This window comes from Stegostoma tigrinum, chromosome 6 (assembly GCF_030684315.1).
Source record: "Stegostoma tigrinum isolate sSteTig4 chromosome 6, sSteTig4.hap1, whole genome shotgun sequence".
NCBI classification, from domain to species: domain Eukaryota; kingdom Metazoa; phylum Chordata; class Chondrichthyes; order Orectolobiformes; family Stegostomatidae; genus Stegostoma; species Stegostoma tigrinum.
Window position 1 is genome coordinate 45,858,671 of NC_081359.1, and position 17,455 is coordinate 45,876,125.

Here is a 17,455-nt window from a genome sequence, read left to right on the forward strand (position 1 = left end):
GGAAAGTTCTTTACGCAGAGGGTGGTGGGTGTCTGGAACGCGTTGTCAGCGGAGGCGGTAGATGCAGAGACGTTAGCGTCTTTTAAGATATATCTGGACAGGTACATCGATGGGTGGGGAGCAAATGGACACAGACCCTTAGAAAATAGATGACAGGCTAGTCAGAGGATCTTGATCAGCTTGGAGGGCCGAAGGTCCTGTTCCTGAACTGTAATTTTATTTTCTTTATGAATAGACCTCTCATATATTAGAACTGATCTTTAGCTGCACCCTCACTGTAGCTGTAACACTACGTTCTGCATTCTGTTTTCTTACCCTGATGTACTAACGGAAGGTATGATTTGTCTGGATAGCACGTAAAACAATACTTGTCGCTATCTCGGCACATCTGTATATAATAACAAAATCAAAATGGGAAGTCTATTTAAACATTCTGCAGTGTGCCTAATTATTTAATCATCTGTTCAATTCTTGACCCTTTTTGACACCATTTATCATGTTGCTTTAGCAACTTGTTCCACACACCACGATTCCTTTGACACTTTACTGTCGTCGCCTTTTAATTCATTACGTCTTCCCTGCGCCTTTAATATCGGCTATGCCCCTCCCCTTTAACAGACGGCCAATTGCTATAGTGACGCCGCCATAATGCTAAGTAAGAAGTTGGTTTTGTCGCGGGCTCGGGCTCCAGATTTGGAAACAGTCCGGAGACTGAACCTCTGGTCAGTGGTGAGGGGACGGGGTAGGGGCAACGCCTATTGCTAACGTCGGTAACTAGAATGATCACTGGCGACTGCCAGTGTGACCTTGGCCTGTAACGTTAACGATCCCGGGTAGTCACTTAGGTAGCTGTGAATAACTACCATAAATCTAGGAGAAGTTGTGTGATCTGAGTACAACTGGATTAGAGATAATGGGAACTGCAGATGCGAGAATCCAAGATAAAGTGTGAAGCTGGATGAACACAGCAGGCCAAGCAGGATCTCAGGAGCACAAGAGCTGACGTTTCGGGCCTAGACCCTGCTTCAGATAGGGGGCTGGGGAGAGGGTTCTGAAATAAATAGGGAGAGAGGGAGGGGCGGACCGAAGATGGATAGAGGAGAGTGTAGATGGGGAGGTGGAGAGGGGACAGGGCAGTCCAGGAGGACAGACAAGTCTTGGAGGCGAGATGAGGTTGGTAGGTGGGAAATGGAGGTGCGGCTTAAGGTGGGAGGAGGGGACAGGTGAGAGGAAGAACAGGTTAGGAAGGCGGGGACGAGCTGGGCTGGTTTTGGGATGCAGTCGGGGAGGGGGAGATTTTGAAGCTTGTGAAGTCCACATTGATACCATTGGGCTGCAGCATTCCCAAGCGGAATATGAGTTGCTGTTCCTGCAACCTTCGGGTGGCATCATTGTGGCACCACAGGAGGCCCATGATGGACATGTCGTCTAAGGAATGGAAGGGGGAGTTAAAATGGTTCGCGGCTGGGAGGTGTAGTTACTCTCGCAAATCCCAGATGTCCGCGTTCTTCAAGGACCGCAACTCCCCCTCCTCCCCCCCCCCCCCCCGCAGTGGTCGAGAACGCCCTTGACTGTGTCTCCCGCAACACATCCCTCACACCGCGCCCCCACAATAACCGCCCTAAGAGACTCCCCCTGGTCCTCACATACCACCTCACCAACCTCCGGATACAACGCATCATCCTCCGACACTTCCACCATCTCCAATCCGACGCCACCACCCAAGACATTTTTCCATCCCCACCCTTGCCTGCCTTCCGGAGAGACCACTCTCTCCATGACTCCCTTGTCCGCTCCACAGTCCCCTCCATCTCCACCATTCCCAGCACCTTCCCCTGCAACCACAGGAAGTGCTACACTTGCCCCCCCCATCCCAAGCCCCAAGATGACTTTCCATATGAAGCAGATGTTAACCTGCACATCTGTCAATGTAGTATATTGCATCCACTGTTCCCGGTGTTGCTTTCTCTACATTGGGGAAACCAAGCGGAGGCTTGGGGACTGCTTTGCAGAACACTTCCACTCGGTTCGAAATAAACAACTACACCTCCCAGTCATGAACCATTTTAACACCCCCTCCCATTCCTTAGACGACATGTCCATCATAGGCCTCCTGCAGTGCCACAATGATGCCACCTGAAGGTTGCAGGAACAGCAACTCATATTCCGCTTGGGAACCCTGCAGCCCAATGGTGTCAATGTGGACTTCACAAGCTTCAAAATCTCCCCCTCCCCCCACAGCATCACAAAACCGGCCCAGCACGTCCCCACCTCCCTAACCTATTCTTCCTCTCACCTATCCCCTCCTCCCACCTTAAGCCACACCTCCATTTCCCACCTACCAACCTCATCCCGCCTCCTTGACCTGTCTGTCCTCCCCGGACTGACCAATCACCTTCCCACCTACACTCTCCTCTCCACCTATATTCTCCTCTGTCCATCTTCGGTCTGCCTCCCCCTCTCTCCCTATTTATGTCAGAACCCTCTCCCCACCCCATCTCTGATGACGGGTCTAGGCCCGAAACGTCAGCTTTTGTGCTTCTGAGATGCTGCTTGGCCTGCTGTGTTCATCCAGCTACGCACTTTGCTACTAACTATTATCCTGTAGTGCAGCTTGTCATATGGTCATGACTAATCAAATGGAATTTTCTGATTAAAGTAACAGGGTTTGTGAAGGAAATGTGAAGAAAGTGGTCTCGTCTGAATTTGGAGAGGACCTCTGTCAAATGACGGATTCTTTAACAAAATGGTGAAAGCTCAGTCAGCTTTGATAAAATATTGATTTTAAAGACAGACTCAGTGAGTTATGCTGAAGGGGTATTTATCACGCTGCAGAATGGGAGACTGTGCAAGGGGCAGACTTTATTCTTATTCAAACAATAACTGGTTAATGTAGGGAGAGGGCCAAAGATCTTTCCCAAATCTGGCGTCAATATGAGAACCCTGTCGTTCTCTTAATCTACAACTCAGATGGGAAGATACATCAATGACACTCTGGTTTTTACAGTGAAATGCAACATTTTTGTACATTGTTACCCCGCCTCCCTAACCTGTTCTTCCTCTCACCTGTCCCCTCCTCCCACCTTAAGCCGCACCTCCATTTCCCACCTACCAAACTCATCCCACCTTCTTGACCTGTCTGTCCTCCCGGATTGACCTATCCCCTTTCCACATCCCCATCTACACTCTCCTCTATCCATCTTCGGTCCGCCTCCCCTTCTCTCCCTATTTATTTCAGAACCCTCTCCCCATCCCCCTCTCTGATTCTTGGATTCTCCAGCATCTGCAGTTCCCATTATCAGAGATAACCACTCTGCTTGTTCTAGCTCCCAGCTTCCACCCTAGCTCCCTGAAATTCTGCCTGACATCCCTATCCCTCATTCTACCTATGTCATTGGCGCCTATGTGGACCACGACTTGGGGCTGGTCACGCTCTCCCTTCAGGACCCCAAAGACACGATCTGAAACATCACAGACCCTGGCACCTGAGAGGTCACACACCACCCGTGAGTCTCTTTCGTTCCCGGCAAACCTTCTATCAGTCCCTCTAACTGTTGAGTCCCCAATTACTAACATTGACTTCCTATCCCCCCTTCCCTTCTGTGCAAGAGGAACAGACTCTGTGCCAGAGACCTGCATCCTGGTGCATGCTCCTGGTAAGTTACCCCCCACAACAGTATCCAAAATGGTATACTTGTTTTTCAGGAGAACAACCGCAGGGGATCCCTGCACTGACTGCTTTATCCCCCTTCTAACAGTCACCAGCTTCCTTCACGCTTAGGAGTAACTACTTCCCTGTAACTCTTGTCTATCACTGACTCTGTCTCCCGAATGATCCGAAGTTCATCCAGCTCCTGCTCCAGTTCCCTAACGCGGTCTTGGAGGAGGAAGATTTGGGTGCACTTGCTGCACACATATTTGGATGGGACACTAATGGCTTCCCTCACCTCATACATCATGCAGGAGGAACATTCTTCTACCTGCACTGCCATCCCTGCTAATCCCCTAACCAGAAAGTTGAAAAAAAAGCTTACCTGATTTGTTCCTGGTGTATAAGGTTAGAGGAGGTGGATGGGTGCGAGGCCATACAAACCCTTCAGGCCCTACAAATGTATCTTTGTTTGTTATGCTGAGGATGGCTGAGATGAGCATTTCGCTTGCAGCTGAATGATTATGTCTGTTAACTTCAAATTCCCATTGAATGTTTTAATGGAAATAAAACTGATTTTCAGCCTTTGAATAGAAACTCAATGGGAAAAAATATCTTTCAGTAAACATAATATTAAGTCACTTCAAACAAAAGAGCTGAGATAGAGAGGTTATATAGAATTTAAACCAAAATTTGGGGCTAGAAGAGAAATATTGGGTTGAAAGAAAGGGGGGAAAAATAAGAAAATATTAACTACAAATTTTGATATTTTTAAGACCACCAACAATTTGCAACCTGACTTGATGTGCTATTTACAGTGAGTGAGAGATTGATATGAAGGATGATCTTATGAAAACATCTCAGATTTTGAAGGGTTTGACAAGTGGATAATGAGACTGTGCTTCCCCTCATGACAGAATCTACAAAAATCAGGCACAGTTTCGAAATATGTGATCTCCCATTTTAGATGGCTGTAAAAAAGAATTTTGTCTCTTTGGCAGTATCAATTTTTGGAATTCTCTTTCCCTGAGAGCAGTGGCAGCAAGGTCACTGAATGCTTTCAAGTCTGAGTTAGATACTTGATCTATAAAGCAGCAATGCCAATGAGATTAGGAAATAAAGTGAATTTAAAACCACAGTAAAATCAGCTATGATCTTATCAAATGGCTGAGCAGGCTCAAGGGCTCCATGTGTTCAACAAGGCATCAGTTATCAGTAATCATTTAGCTTTATGAATACGTTTCACCACCTTGGATTGTTTTTGCTAGAGCGTTGGGAGGCTGAAGGGCTGTCATGGACAGTTGGAATCTTTTTTTTCTCACGTGGTAATGTCAAAAATGAGGGTGTGTAGGTTTAAGATGAGAGGGAAAAAGTTTGAAGAAGATTTGCAAGGCAAGTTTGGAAGCAGACACATAGCAACATTTAAGAGATGTTTGGATAGAGACATAAACAGGCAAGGAATAGAGAAATACAGGCCATGTGCAGGTAGGTGGGATAAGTTTAGAATATCATGATGGTTGGCACACACATGGTGGGCCAAAGGGCCTGTTCCAATGCTGTACTGTTCAAGTTCTGTGTAATGTCTATTCATCAGCTTGGCAAGAGGCATAAGCAGAGCTTTGTGCTCATTAACACTAACCTCTGGTGGAACATTCTGTGTCACCTCCTGTATAATCTTTTAACAAAATGTAGCTTTCTGAGAAATCTTGGACAACTTTGTAAGCTGATAACAACTTTTTGTCACACCAGAAAAATTTATTCATCTTCTGAGTCACTTAACAATTGAATCTAGGAAATGAGTTCCAAGTTTTGAGGCAGTTGTGTAGCAAGGAAGTAGCCACCATCTATCTCTTTAGATGTCCTGTTGGCACAAAGGCTGTAATTGTTGTGTCCCTATCAATTTGAGCTGATTCAGCTCTTTGTATGGTATAAATGCAATAATCACTTGGGAGTTTTAGGTTTGTTGGATTCAGTCTTGATTTCTCTCCTAATAAAGGTACAGCTACTTGTGTGTAGCATGCCCTTTCTGCCTTAGAACACAGAACATTACAGCACTGTACAGGCCCTTCGGCCCTCGATGTTCTGCCGACCTGTCATACCGACCTCAAGCCCATCTAACCTACACTATTCCATGTATGTCCATACGCTCATCCAATGACGACTTAAATGTACCTAAAGTTGGCGAATCTACAACCATTGCAGGCAAAGCGTTCCAGTCCCTTACTACTCTGAGTAAAGAAATCACCTCTGTCATCTGTCCTATATCTTTCACCCCTCAATTTAAAGTTATGCCCCCTCGTGCTCGCCGTCACCATCCTAGGAGAAAGGCTCTCCCTATCCACCCTATCTAACCCTCTGATTATTTTATGTTTCAATTAAATCACCTCTCAACCTTCTTTCTAACGAAAACAGCCTCAAGTCCCTCAGCCTTTTCTCGTAAGACCTTCCCTCCATACCAGGCAACATCCCAGTAAATCTCCTCTGCACCCTTTCCAAAGCTTCCACATCCTTCTTATAATGCGGGAACCAGAACTGTATGCAATACTCCAAGAGTGGCCACACCAGAGTTTTGTACAGCTGCAGCATAACCTCTTGGTTCCGGAACTTGATCCCTCTATTAATAAAAGCTAAAACACTGTATGCCTTCATAACAGCCCTGTCAACCTGAGTGGCAACTTTCAATGATCTGTGTACATGGACACCGAGATCTCTCTGCTCATATACACTACTAAGGATCTTACCATTAGCCCAGTACTTTGCCTTCTGGTTACTTCTACCAAAGTGCATCACCTCACACTTGTCTGCATTAAACTCCATTTGCCACCTCTCAGCCCAGGTCTGCAGCTTATCTATGTCTCTCTGCAACCTACAGCATCCTTCGTCACTATCCACAACTCCACCGACCTTAGTGTTGTCTGCAAATTTACTAACCCATCCTTCTACGCCCTCATCCAGGTCATTTATAAAAATGACAAACAGCAGTGGACCCAACACCGACCCTTGCAGTACACCACTAGTAACTGGTCTCCAGAATGAACATTTCCCATCAACTACTACCCTCTGTCTTCTTTCAGCAAGCCAATTTCTGATCCAAACTGCTATATCTCCTGCAATTCCATTCCTCCACATTTTGTACACTAGCCTACTGTGGGGAACCTTATTGAATGCCTTGCTGAAATCCATATACACCACATCAACCGGTTTACTCTCATCTACCTGTTTGGTCACCTTCTCAAACCTTAACTGACGTAGAAATGTTTTGCTAAACTCCTAGTTTCTAATAGTAGATGCTAAAGTTAAATAATTTTCTGTAACATTAAAATCTTGGAAACTAGAAACGCGGAGTGTACGCTGAGCAGGAGCGGACACAGGACTGCTGAGTGAGTGTGTGTGGTGGCGTTACCCGAAACACTACTCGGGTGGTGTCTCCCACCCATCCTCCTCCTCTAACCAAAAAAAAGGTTCTGTGCGCCAGATTGGTAAGGTAACTAGTTTATTTTTTATTCTTTATTTTTCAACAGTCTCTTTGGGAATTTAGAATAATGGGAATGGAGGTCAGGGCAGTTGGATGTTCCTCCTGCAGATGTGGGAGGTAAGGGTCACCACTAGTGTCCCTGCTGACTACATCTGCGGGAAGTGCACCCAACTCCAGCTCCTCGAAAACCGCATTAGGGAACTGGAGCTGGAGCTGGATAAACTTCAGATCATTCGGGAGGCAGAGGGGGTTATTGAGAGGAGTTACAGAGAGGTAGTCACTCCTCAGGTACAAGAAGAAGGCAGATGGGTTACAGTCAGGGGTTGGAAAGGGAACCGGCAGGCAGTGCAGGCATCCCCTGTGGCCATTCCCCTCAACAATAAGTATACTGTTTTGGATACTGTTGCGGGGGGGGGGGGGGGGGGAACTGACCAAGGGAAAGCAGTGGGGCACAGGTCTATGGCACAGAATCTGTCCCTGCTACTCAGAAGGGAAGGGGGAAGAGGAGCAGAGCAGTAGTCATTGGGGACTCCATAGTTAGGGGGACAGATAGGAGGTTCTGTGGGGACGAGAGACACTCACGGTTGGTGTGTTGCCTCCCAGGTGCCAGGGTTTGTGATGTCTCTGATTGTGTTTTTGGGATCCTTAAGGTTGGGGGTGGGGGGCGAGCAGCCCCAAGTTGTGGTCCAGATAGGCACCAATGACATAGGTAGGAAGAGAGATGGGGATTGAAGGCAGAAATTCAGGGAGCTAGGATGGAAGCTTAGAGCGAGGACGAACAGAGTTGTTGTCTCTGGTTTGTTGCCCGTGCCACGTGCTAGTGAGGCGAGGAATAGGAAAAGAGAGGAGTTGAACACGTGGCCACAGGGATGGTACAGGAGGGAGGGTTTTGGATTCTTGGATAATTGGGGCTCTTTCTGGGGTAGGTGGGACTTCTACAAGCAGGATGGTCTTTACCTGAACCAAAGGGGTGCCAATATCCTGGGGGGGAAATTTGCTAAGGCTATTCGGGTGGGTTTAAACTAATTCAGCAGGGGGATGGGAACTAAAATTGTAGTTCAAGTACAGAAAAGGTTGAGAGTAGGGGGATCCGAAATAAAGTTTCAGGGACGTAAGATGGCACCGGCAAGCAAGACCTTGGTTTGAAGTGTGTCCACTTCAACGCCAAGAGCATCCGGAATAAGGTGGGTGAACTTGCAGCATGAATTGGTACCTGGGATTTTGATGTTATGGCCATTTCAGAGACATGGATAGAGCAGGGACAGGAACGGTTGTTGCAGGTTCCGGGATTTAGATGTTTCAGTAAGAACAGAGAAGCTGGTAAAAGAGGGGGAAGTGTGGCATCAGAGATAATGGGAACTGCAGATGCTGGAGAATCCAAGATAACTGTGAAGCTGGATGAACACAGCAGGCCAAGCAGCATCTCAGGAGCACAAAAGCTGACGTTTTGGGCGTACACCCTTCATCAGAGAGGGGGATGAGGAGAGGGTTCTGGAATAAATAGGGAGAGAGGGGGAGGCGGACCAAAGATGGAGAGAAAAGAAGATAGGTGGAGAGGAGAGTATAGGTGGGGAGGTAGGGAGGGGATAGATCAGTCCAGGGAAGACGGACAGGTCAAGGAGGTGGGATGAGGTTAGTAGGTTGGAAATGGAGGTGCGGCTTGGGGTGGGAGGAAGGGATGGGGGAGAGGAAGAATAGGTTAGGGAGGCGGAGACAGGCTCCGCTGGTGTTGGGATGCAGTGGGGGGAGGGGACGAGCTGGGCTGGTTTTGCGATGCGTTGTGGAAGGGGAGATTTTGTAGCTTGTGAAGTCTACATTGATAAAATTGGGCTGCAGGGTTCCCAAGGGGAACATGAGTTGCTGTTCCTGCAACCTTCGGGTGGCATCATTGTGGCACCGCACGAGGCCCATGATGGACATGTCGTCTAAAGAATGGGAGGGGGAGTTGAAATGGTTCGCAACTAGGAGGTGCAGTTATTTATTGTGAACCGAGCGGAGGTGTTTTGCAAAGCAGTCCCCAAGCCTCCACTTGGTTTCCCCAATGTAGAGGAAGCCACACCGGGTACAATGGATATAGTATACCACATTGGCAGATGTGCAGGTGAACATATGCTTAATATGGAAAGTCATCTTGGGGCCTGGGATGGGGGTGAGGGAGGAGATGTGGGGGCAAGTGTAGCACTTCCTGTGGTTGCAGGGGAAGGTGTCGGGTGTGGTGGGGTTGGAGGGGTGTGTGGAGCGAACAAGGGAGTCACGGAGAGAGTGGTCTCTCCTGAAGGCAGACAGGGGTGGGGATGGAAAAATATCTTGGGTGGTGGGGTCAGATTGTAGATGGTGGAAGTGTCGGAGGATGATGCGTTGTATCCGGAGGTTGGTTGGGTGGTGTGTGAAAACGAGGGGGATCCTCTTGGGGCGGTTGGGGCGGGGGCGGGGTGTGAGGGATATGTTGCGGGAGAGGCGGTCAAGGGCGTTCTCGACCACTGTGGGGTGCAAGTTGCGATCCTTGAAGAACTTGGACATCTGGGATGTGCGGGAGTGGAATGCCTCATCCTGGGAGCAGACGCAGCGGAGGCGGAGGAATTGGGAATAGGTGATGGAATTTTTGCAGGAGGGTGGGTGGGAGGAGGTGTATTCTAGGTAGCTGTGGGAGTCAGTGGGCTTGAAATGGACATCAGTTTCTAGCTGGTCACATGAGATGGAGACTGAGAGGTCCAGGAAGGTGAGGGATGTGTTGGAGATGGCCCAGGTGAACTTGAGTTGGGGTGGAAGGTGTTGGTAAAGTGGATGAACTGTTCAAGCTACTCTGGGGAGCGAGAGGCGACGCCGATACAGTCATCAATGTAACGGAGGAAGAGGTGGGGTTTGGGGCCTGTGTAGGTGTGGAAGAGGGACTATTACACATAACCTACAAAGAGGCAGGCATGGCTTGGGAGGAATCGAAAGAGAAGTTGTTGAGGGTGAGGACGAGTTTGGCAAGGCGGATGAGGGTGTCGGCGGAGGGGGACTGGTCAGGCCTGCGGGTCAGGAAGAAGCGGAGGGCCTTGAAGCCATCTGCATGAGGCATACAGGTGCATAGGGACTGGACGTCCATGGTGAAAATGAGGTGTTGGGGGCCAGGGACTTGAAGTTCTGGAGGAGGTGGAGGGCATGGGTAGTGTCACGGACGTAAGTAGGGAGTTCCTGGACCAAGGGTGAGAAAATGGAGTCCAGATAGATGAGTTCGGGGGGTAGGAACAGACTGAGACAATGGGTCGACCAGGGCAGGCAGGTTTGTGAATTTTGGGAAGGAGATAGAAACGGGCCGTGCGGGGTTGGAGAACAGTAAGGTTGGAGGCTGTGGGTGGGAGGTCCCCTGAGGTGATGAGGTCGTGGATGGTATTGGAGATGATGGTTTGGTGCTCGGGGATGGAGTCATGATCAAGGGGGCGGCAGGAGGAAGTGTCGGAGAGTTGGCATTTGGCCTCAGCGATGTAGAGGTCAGTGCGCCATACTACCACTGCGCCTCCCTTGTCTGCGGGTTTGACGGTGAGGTTGGGGTTGGAGCGGAGGGCTGCCTGTTCTGCGGGGGAGAGGTTGGAGTGGGTGAGAGGGGTGGAGAGGTTGAGGTGGTTAATGTCTCGACGGCAATTGGAGATGAAGAGGTCGAGGGAGGGTAGGAGGCCCGGGGGTGGTGTCCAGGAGGAAGACTTGTGCTGGAGGTGGGTGAAGGGGTCAGTGGAGGGAGGGTTAGGCTCCTGGTTAAAGAAGTAAGCGTGGAGGCGAAGGTGGCAGAAAAACTGCTTGATGTCCAAATATGCTGATGAAGGGTCTAGGCCCGAAACGTCAGCTTTTGTGCTCCTGAGATGCTGCTTGGCCTGCTGTGTTCATCCAGCCTCACATTTTATTATCTTGATGTCCAAATATGACTGGTATTCGTTGATGTGTGGTTGTAGAGGGACAAAGGTGAGTCCCTTGCTTAGGACTGACAGTTCGTCCTCAGTGAGTGGGAGGTCTGGGGGCACGGTGAAGATTCGGCAGGACTAACTGTGGCTGTCTTCGCTGGGGTTGCTGGCTGTGGAGGTTGTGGGCGGAGCGAAGAGGTCGTCAGCTGTGGGCGTGGTTCCATCGGAGCCAGCTGTGGGCGGGGTGTGGCATTGTTGGTCAAGGACAGTATTACAGTTGCAGAAAGGATGTTTGGGGACTCGTCAACTGAGGTAGTATGGGCTGAGGTTAGAAACAGGAAAGGAGGTAACACTGTTGGGAGTTTTCTACAGGCCTCCGAATAGTTCCAGATATGTAGAGGAAAGGATAGCAAAGATGATTCTTGAGAGGAGTGAGAGAGACAGGGTAGTTGTCATGGGGGACTTCAACTTTCCAAATATTGACTGGGAACACCTATAGTTTGAGTACTATAGATGGGTCAGTTTTTGTCCAGTTTGTAGACAGGCCAACAAGAGGCGAAGCCACATAAGATTTGGGACTGGGTAATGACCCCGGCCAGGTGTTAGATTTGGAAGTAAGCGAGCACTTTGGTGATAGCGATCACAATTCTGTTATGTTTACTTTAGTGATGGAAAGGGATAGGTGTATACCACTGGGCAAGAGTTATAGCTGGGGGAAAGGCAATTACAATGAGATTAGGCAAGATTTAGGGAGCATAGCATGGGGAAGGAAACTGCAGTGGATGGGCACATTGGAAATGTGGAGCTTATTCAAGGAAAAGCTCCTGTGTGTCCTAGATAAGTATGTACTTGTCAGGCAGGGAGGAAGCTGTAGAGTGTGGGAGCCGTGGTTTACGAAGGAAGTGGAATCTCTGGTCAAGAGGAAGAAGGCTTATGTTAGGATGAGATGTGAAGGCTCAGTTAGGGCACTTGAGGGTTACAAGGTAGCCAGGAAAGACCTAAAGAGAGAGCTTAGAAGAGCCAGGGGGAGACATGAGAAGTTGCTGGCACATAGGATCAGGGTAAACCCTAAGGCTTTCTATAGGTATTTAAGGAATAAAAGAATGATGAGAGTAAGATTAGGCCCAATCAAGGATAGTAGTGGGAAGTTATGTGTGGAGTCAGAGGAGATAGGGGAAGCACTAAATGAATATTTTTCAACAGTATTCACTCTAGAAAGCGACAATGTTGTCAAGGAGAATACTGAGATACAGGCTACTAGACTATGTGGGATTGAGGTTCACAAGGAAAAGGTATTAGAAATCCTACAGAGTGTGAAAATAGATAAGTCCCCTGGGCTGGATGGGATTTATCCTAGGATCCTCTGGGAAGCCAGGGAGGAGATTGCCGAGCCTTTGGCATTGATCTTTAACTCGTCATTGTCTACAGGAATAGTGCCAGACGACTGGAGGATAGCAAATGTGGTTCCCCTGTTCAAGAAGGGGAGTAGAGACAACGCTGGTAATTATAGACCAGTGAGCCTTCCTTCAGTTGTTGGTAAAGTGTTGGAAAAGGTTATAAGAGAAAGGATTTATAATCATCTAGAAAAGAATAAATTGATTAGGGATAGTCAGCACAGTTTTGTGAAGAGTAGATCGTGCCTCACAAACCTTATTAAACAGGTCGATGAGAGTAAACCAGTTGATGTGTACATGGATTTCAGCAAGGCGTTCGATAAGGTTCCCCACAGTAGGCTATTGTACAAAATGCAGAGGAATGTGGGAGAAATGAGATTGTGGATCAGAAATTGGCTTGCTGAAAGAAGACAGAGGGTGGTGGCTGATGGGAAATGTTCATCCTGGAGTCCAGTTACTCGTGGTGTACCCTAAGGGTCGGTGTTGGGTCCACTGCTGTTCGTCATTTTTATAAACGACCTGGATGAGGGCGTAGAAGGATGGGTTAGTAAATTTGCAGACGACACTAAGTCGGTGGAGTTGTGGATAGTGACGAAGGATGTTGTAGGTTACAGAGTGACATAGATAAGCTGCAGAGCTGGGCTGAGAGGTGGCAAATGGAGTTTAATGCAGACAAGTGTGAGGTGATGCACTTTGGTAGGAGTAACCGGAATGCAAAGTACAGGGCTAATGGTAAGATTCTTGGTAGTGTATATGAGCAGAGAGATCTCGGCGTCCATATACACAGATCCTTGCAAGTTGCCACCCAGGTTGACAGGGCTGTTAAGAAGGCATACAGTGTTTTAGCTTTTATTAATAGAGGGATCGAGTTCCGGAACCATAAAGGTATTGCGTACAGTTCTGGTCACCGCATTATAAGAAGGATGTGGAAGCTTTGGAAAGGGTGCAGAGGAGATTTACTAGGATGTTGCCTGGTATGGAGGGAAGGTCTTCCGAGGAAAGGCTGAGAGACTTGAGGCTGTTTTCGTTAGAGAGAAGAAGGTTGAGAGGTAACTTCATTGAGACATATAAGATAATCAGAGGGTTAGATAGGGTGGATAGGGAGAGCCTTTTTCCCAGGATGGTGACGGCGAGCACGAGGGGGCATAGCTTTAAATTGAGGGGTGAAAGATAATAGGACAGATGTCAGAGGTAGTTTCTTTACTCAGAGAGTAGTAAGGGTATGGAACGCTTTGCCTGCAAAGGTAGTAGATTCGCCAACTTTGAGTACATTTAAGTCATCATTGGACAAGCATATGGTATAGTTTAGGTTAGCTAGGCTTCATATTGGTATGACAGGTTGGCACAATATCGAGGGCCGAAGGGCCTGTACTGTGCTGTTATGTTCTATGTAAGATTTTTTCCTTTTTCTACAACTGTTAATGATATGATCAAGAAGGTCAACGTATCTGAGTTGCACATTTAGTTCTTTCATAAACATTTGGTAGTTCAGAAATTATTATTTTGCCAGTTTTCTGTTATTAAACTTAAGAACCTGTCTGTGTAAACCTTCAGTACGTATCTGAACATCTCTCCTCATTTCCTTTTATAATGTCTGGGTTGGTGTGATCTGGTCAAAAGTGTTAGAAAGACTAGATGGCATCCTCCTCAGCAAGTTCAGTTCCTTAGTGGAGACTGACATCAATTGTTCATACCAATTCAAGTGTAAGGTCTCTGGTTCTTCAGTTTAAAGAGAACGTGTGATCAAAAATAGACCTGAATGGGGGTAAAGATTAGAATTCCTTCAGCAACACAAGGCCAGAAGACATTGGAGCAGAATTAGGCCATTCAATCCATCATGCCTGTTCTGCCATTCAGTCACCTTTTCCCTGTAACCCTTAATTCTCTTATCAATCAAAAACCTATTTATCTCTGTGTTAAATACACTCAATGACTAGGCCTCTTTTCTGCGGCAGTGAGGGTTCACCCACTGTCTGGCTGAAGAAATTCCTCTTCGTCTTAGTTCTAAATAGTCAACCCTTTACTCTGAGGCTGTGTCCTTGGGTCCTAGCCTCTCCTACTAGTGGAAGCATCTTCTCCATGTCCAGTTCATCCAGGCCTCTCAGTATTCTTTAAGTTTCAACGAGATCCTCCCTCATCCTTCCAAACTCCATACAGTCGACGCATAGTCCTCAATCACTCCTTACATGATGAGCTCTTCATCACTGGAATCATGCTTGTAAACCTCTTCCAAGGTCAGCACTCCCTTCCTTAAATATGGGGGCCCAAAACTGCTCGCAGTATCCCAAATTCAATCTGACCAAAGCCTAATACAGCCTCCGTATATTTCTGTTGTTGTATTCTCACCCTCCTACAAGAATGCTAATGACACATTTGCCTTACTAACTGCCAGCTGCTCCCACATTTCAACTTCACGAAAATCTTGAGCTGGGATTCTGAAATTCTTTTTGTGCTTCAGATTTCTGAAGCCATTCCCCATAAAGAAATTAGTCTACACCTCTATCCTTCCCACCAAGGTGCATAACCTCTCACTTTCCTACGTGATAGTCAACCTAGCATTTGTTTGCCCACTCTCCTAGCCTGTCCATGTCGTTCTGCAGTCTCTCCACTTCCACAATGCTATCTGCTCCTCCACCTAGCATTGTGTGTCTGCAAACAACGTGGACTGTTTTATTGTTACCTCATCTGATAATTATTCTATCACCTTAACATTTGCATTTTATTGTTTTGGAACAGTGTGCTAGCTGCTAGTTCCTAGATGAGTAGTAATCCAAGTTATGTTGTTTATATGTCTATTCCAATTCTGTGTATGACTGTGTCACTTCCTTAAAGTTTTATTTTTGTTTTTGTTACAGGGGGAGTAATCTGACAGATGTAAGTATATTTTATCTATTGTTCCTTTGTTGTTTCCCTTGATCAGTGCAATGTAGTGAGAATATGTTTAGAAATTACAGGAAATGAGTCTTCGTGAAAACTGGTCAGAATATAAGGGTGCCATATTTTCATCTAAACTGCAAGGATTGATGAGTCCTTTCCTTCAGAAAGTGTAACCATAAAGCAGAAATGATCATATTAAGTCGTGCTCTGTTCATGAAACAAGAACAATTCTTTGGAGGAATTTAGGAACATTTATTAACATTTATGAAATCTTTCAGTATGATTGTCGGTCGAATAGGGCTTCTGAGCCTGGGGCTCATCGGTTACTTCTGCTTTCCTTTTTAGTTTCTTTATTTTTTCTTTTTTTCCCCTCTTTTATTTTTAGTTATCTCTTATTCATAGGTTCAGAAGCCATTTGGCCCATCAGAGTTGCTCTACCATTTGATCATGGCTGATATGCTCCTCACCCCCATTTTCCTGCCTTCTCTCCATTACGCTTCAACCCATTAACAATTAAAAATCTAACTCCTTCTGAAATTTACTCACTGTCCCAGCATCCATCGCACTTTGGGGTAGCGAATTCCACAGATTCACAACCCTTTAGGAGAAGTTTGTCCTCAACTTTGTTTTAAATTTGCTATCCCTTAAGCCTAAGCCTAAGCCTAAGACTATGACCCCCTTGCTCTAGAATGCCCCACAAAAGGAAGCATCTGCTCCGTGTCTATTTTATTTATACCACTTTATCATCTTGAAAACATCAATTTGATCTTCCTGCACTCTTCTAAATTCCAGAGAGTATAGACCTAAACTGTTCAATCTCTCTTCATATAACAGCCCCAATCTCTGGGATCAATCTAGTGAACCTCCTCTGAATTGCTTCCAATGTGACTACATCTTTCCTCAAATAAGGGGACCAAAACTCTGCATAATACTTGAGGTGTGAACTCACCAATGCCTTTTACATTTTATTCCTTTAGCCATAAAAGCCAACATTCTATTCACTTTCTTTATTATCTGCTGTACTTGCATGCTAGTTTCTGTGACTCATGAATGAGGACACCCAGATCCCTCTGTTCCGGAGCACCCCAAAATCATACCCCATTTAGATAATAGGTCGCCTTCCCACTTTTCCAACTAAAATGCATGATGTCACACTTATCCACGTTAAACTCTGTCTACAACATTTTGGCCTACTCTCCTAACTGTCTATCTCCATTTGTAAGGTTCTCATTTCCTCATGGCAATTTACCATCCCATCTATTTGTGTCATCTGCAAATTTTGGCTATAGAGCCTTCTATCCCTGTATCCAAGTCATTTATGTAGATTGTAAATAGATGGAATCCAAGGACCAAACTCTGTAGCACCCCACCAGTTACTTCTTGCCATCCAGGAAAAGAAAACATTTGTCCCTACTGTCTGTCTTCTGTCCATCAGCCAGTCACCTATTCAAACTAACGAATTACCCCTAATTCCATATGATCCAACAGTGTGTATTAACCTTTTGTGCATCACTTTATCAAATGCCTTCCAGAAGTCCAGATATATTACGTCCACAGGCTCGTCATTATCCACTTTGCTTGTTACATCTTCTAAGAACTCTAGCAAATTAGTCAAACGTGATTTGCCCTTCAGAAAGCTATGCTGACTCTGATGGTTGGCATTTTGACTTTCCAAATCTCCTGATATTGCTTCCTTGGTAATTGATTCTAACACTTTTGCCAACACAGATATTAAACTAACTGGTAATTTCCAAAATGTTGCCTCCTCCCTTTTTGAATAAGGGAATTACATTAGCATTTTTCCAAACCATTGGAACTTTTCCTGTGTCCAGGTAATTTTGGAATATTGTAATCGATGGATCCACTATCTCTGCCACCACTTCCTTTAAACCCCTGGGATGTAGACCATCAGGCCCAGTGGACTTGTCTGCCCTCAATCCTAATTGTTTGTTTGAGTATCTTTTTCCCTTTTGATGTTGATTGTTCTATGTTCTACTCTTTCTGTTTCCTCTGACTTGCCTGTTCCAATTGGAATGGTACTGAGGTGAAGTATTGATTAAGCATCTCTGAGATACTAAGACCTACTGATCAGAGAGGGTATCACAGCTACAGAAGCTTCCATTGTCGAGGAAGATCTGCCTACTGAGTCAGTATGGGTGGAAATTAGGAACAGCAAGGG

General features: G+C 46.5%; 1 protein-coding gene across 2 annotated transcripts in view; it reads left to right on the top strand.

Annotated features, from left to right (window-relative positions):
• The first annotated feature begins 609 nt into the window (after positions 1 to 609).
• Positions 610 to 17,455, top strand: part of cfap410 (cilia and flagella associated protein 410) — a 65,106-nt gene continuing 48,260 nt past the window's right edge. Inside the window, exons 1-2 of one of the 2 annotated variants that reach the window (XM_048533615.2) lie at positions 610 to 655; positions 15,255 to 15,273. Coding sequence is in view for 1 of the 2 variants with exons in the window: in XM_048533614.1 (XP_048389571.1) it covers positions 649 to 722; positions 15,255 to 15,273 (93 nt within the window). In the remaining variant the exon portion in view is untranslated. Of the gene's footprint in view, positions 723 to 15,254; positions 15,274 to 17,455 lie in introns of both variants that reach the window. The other variant, XM_048533614.1, reaches the window with a different exon arrangement.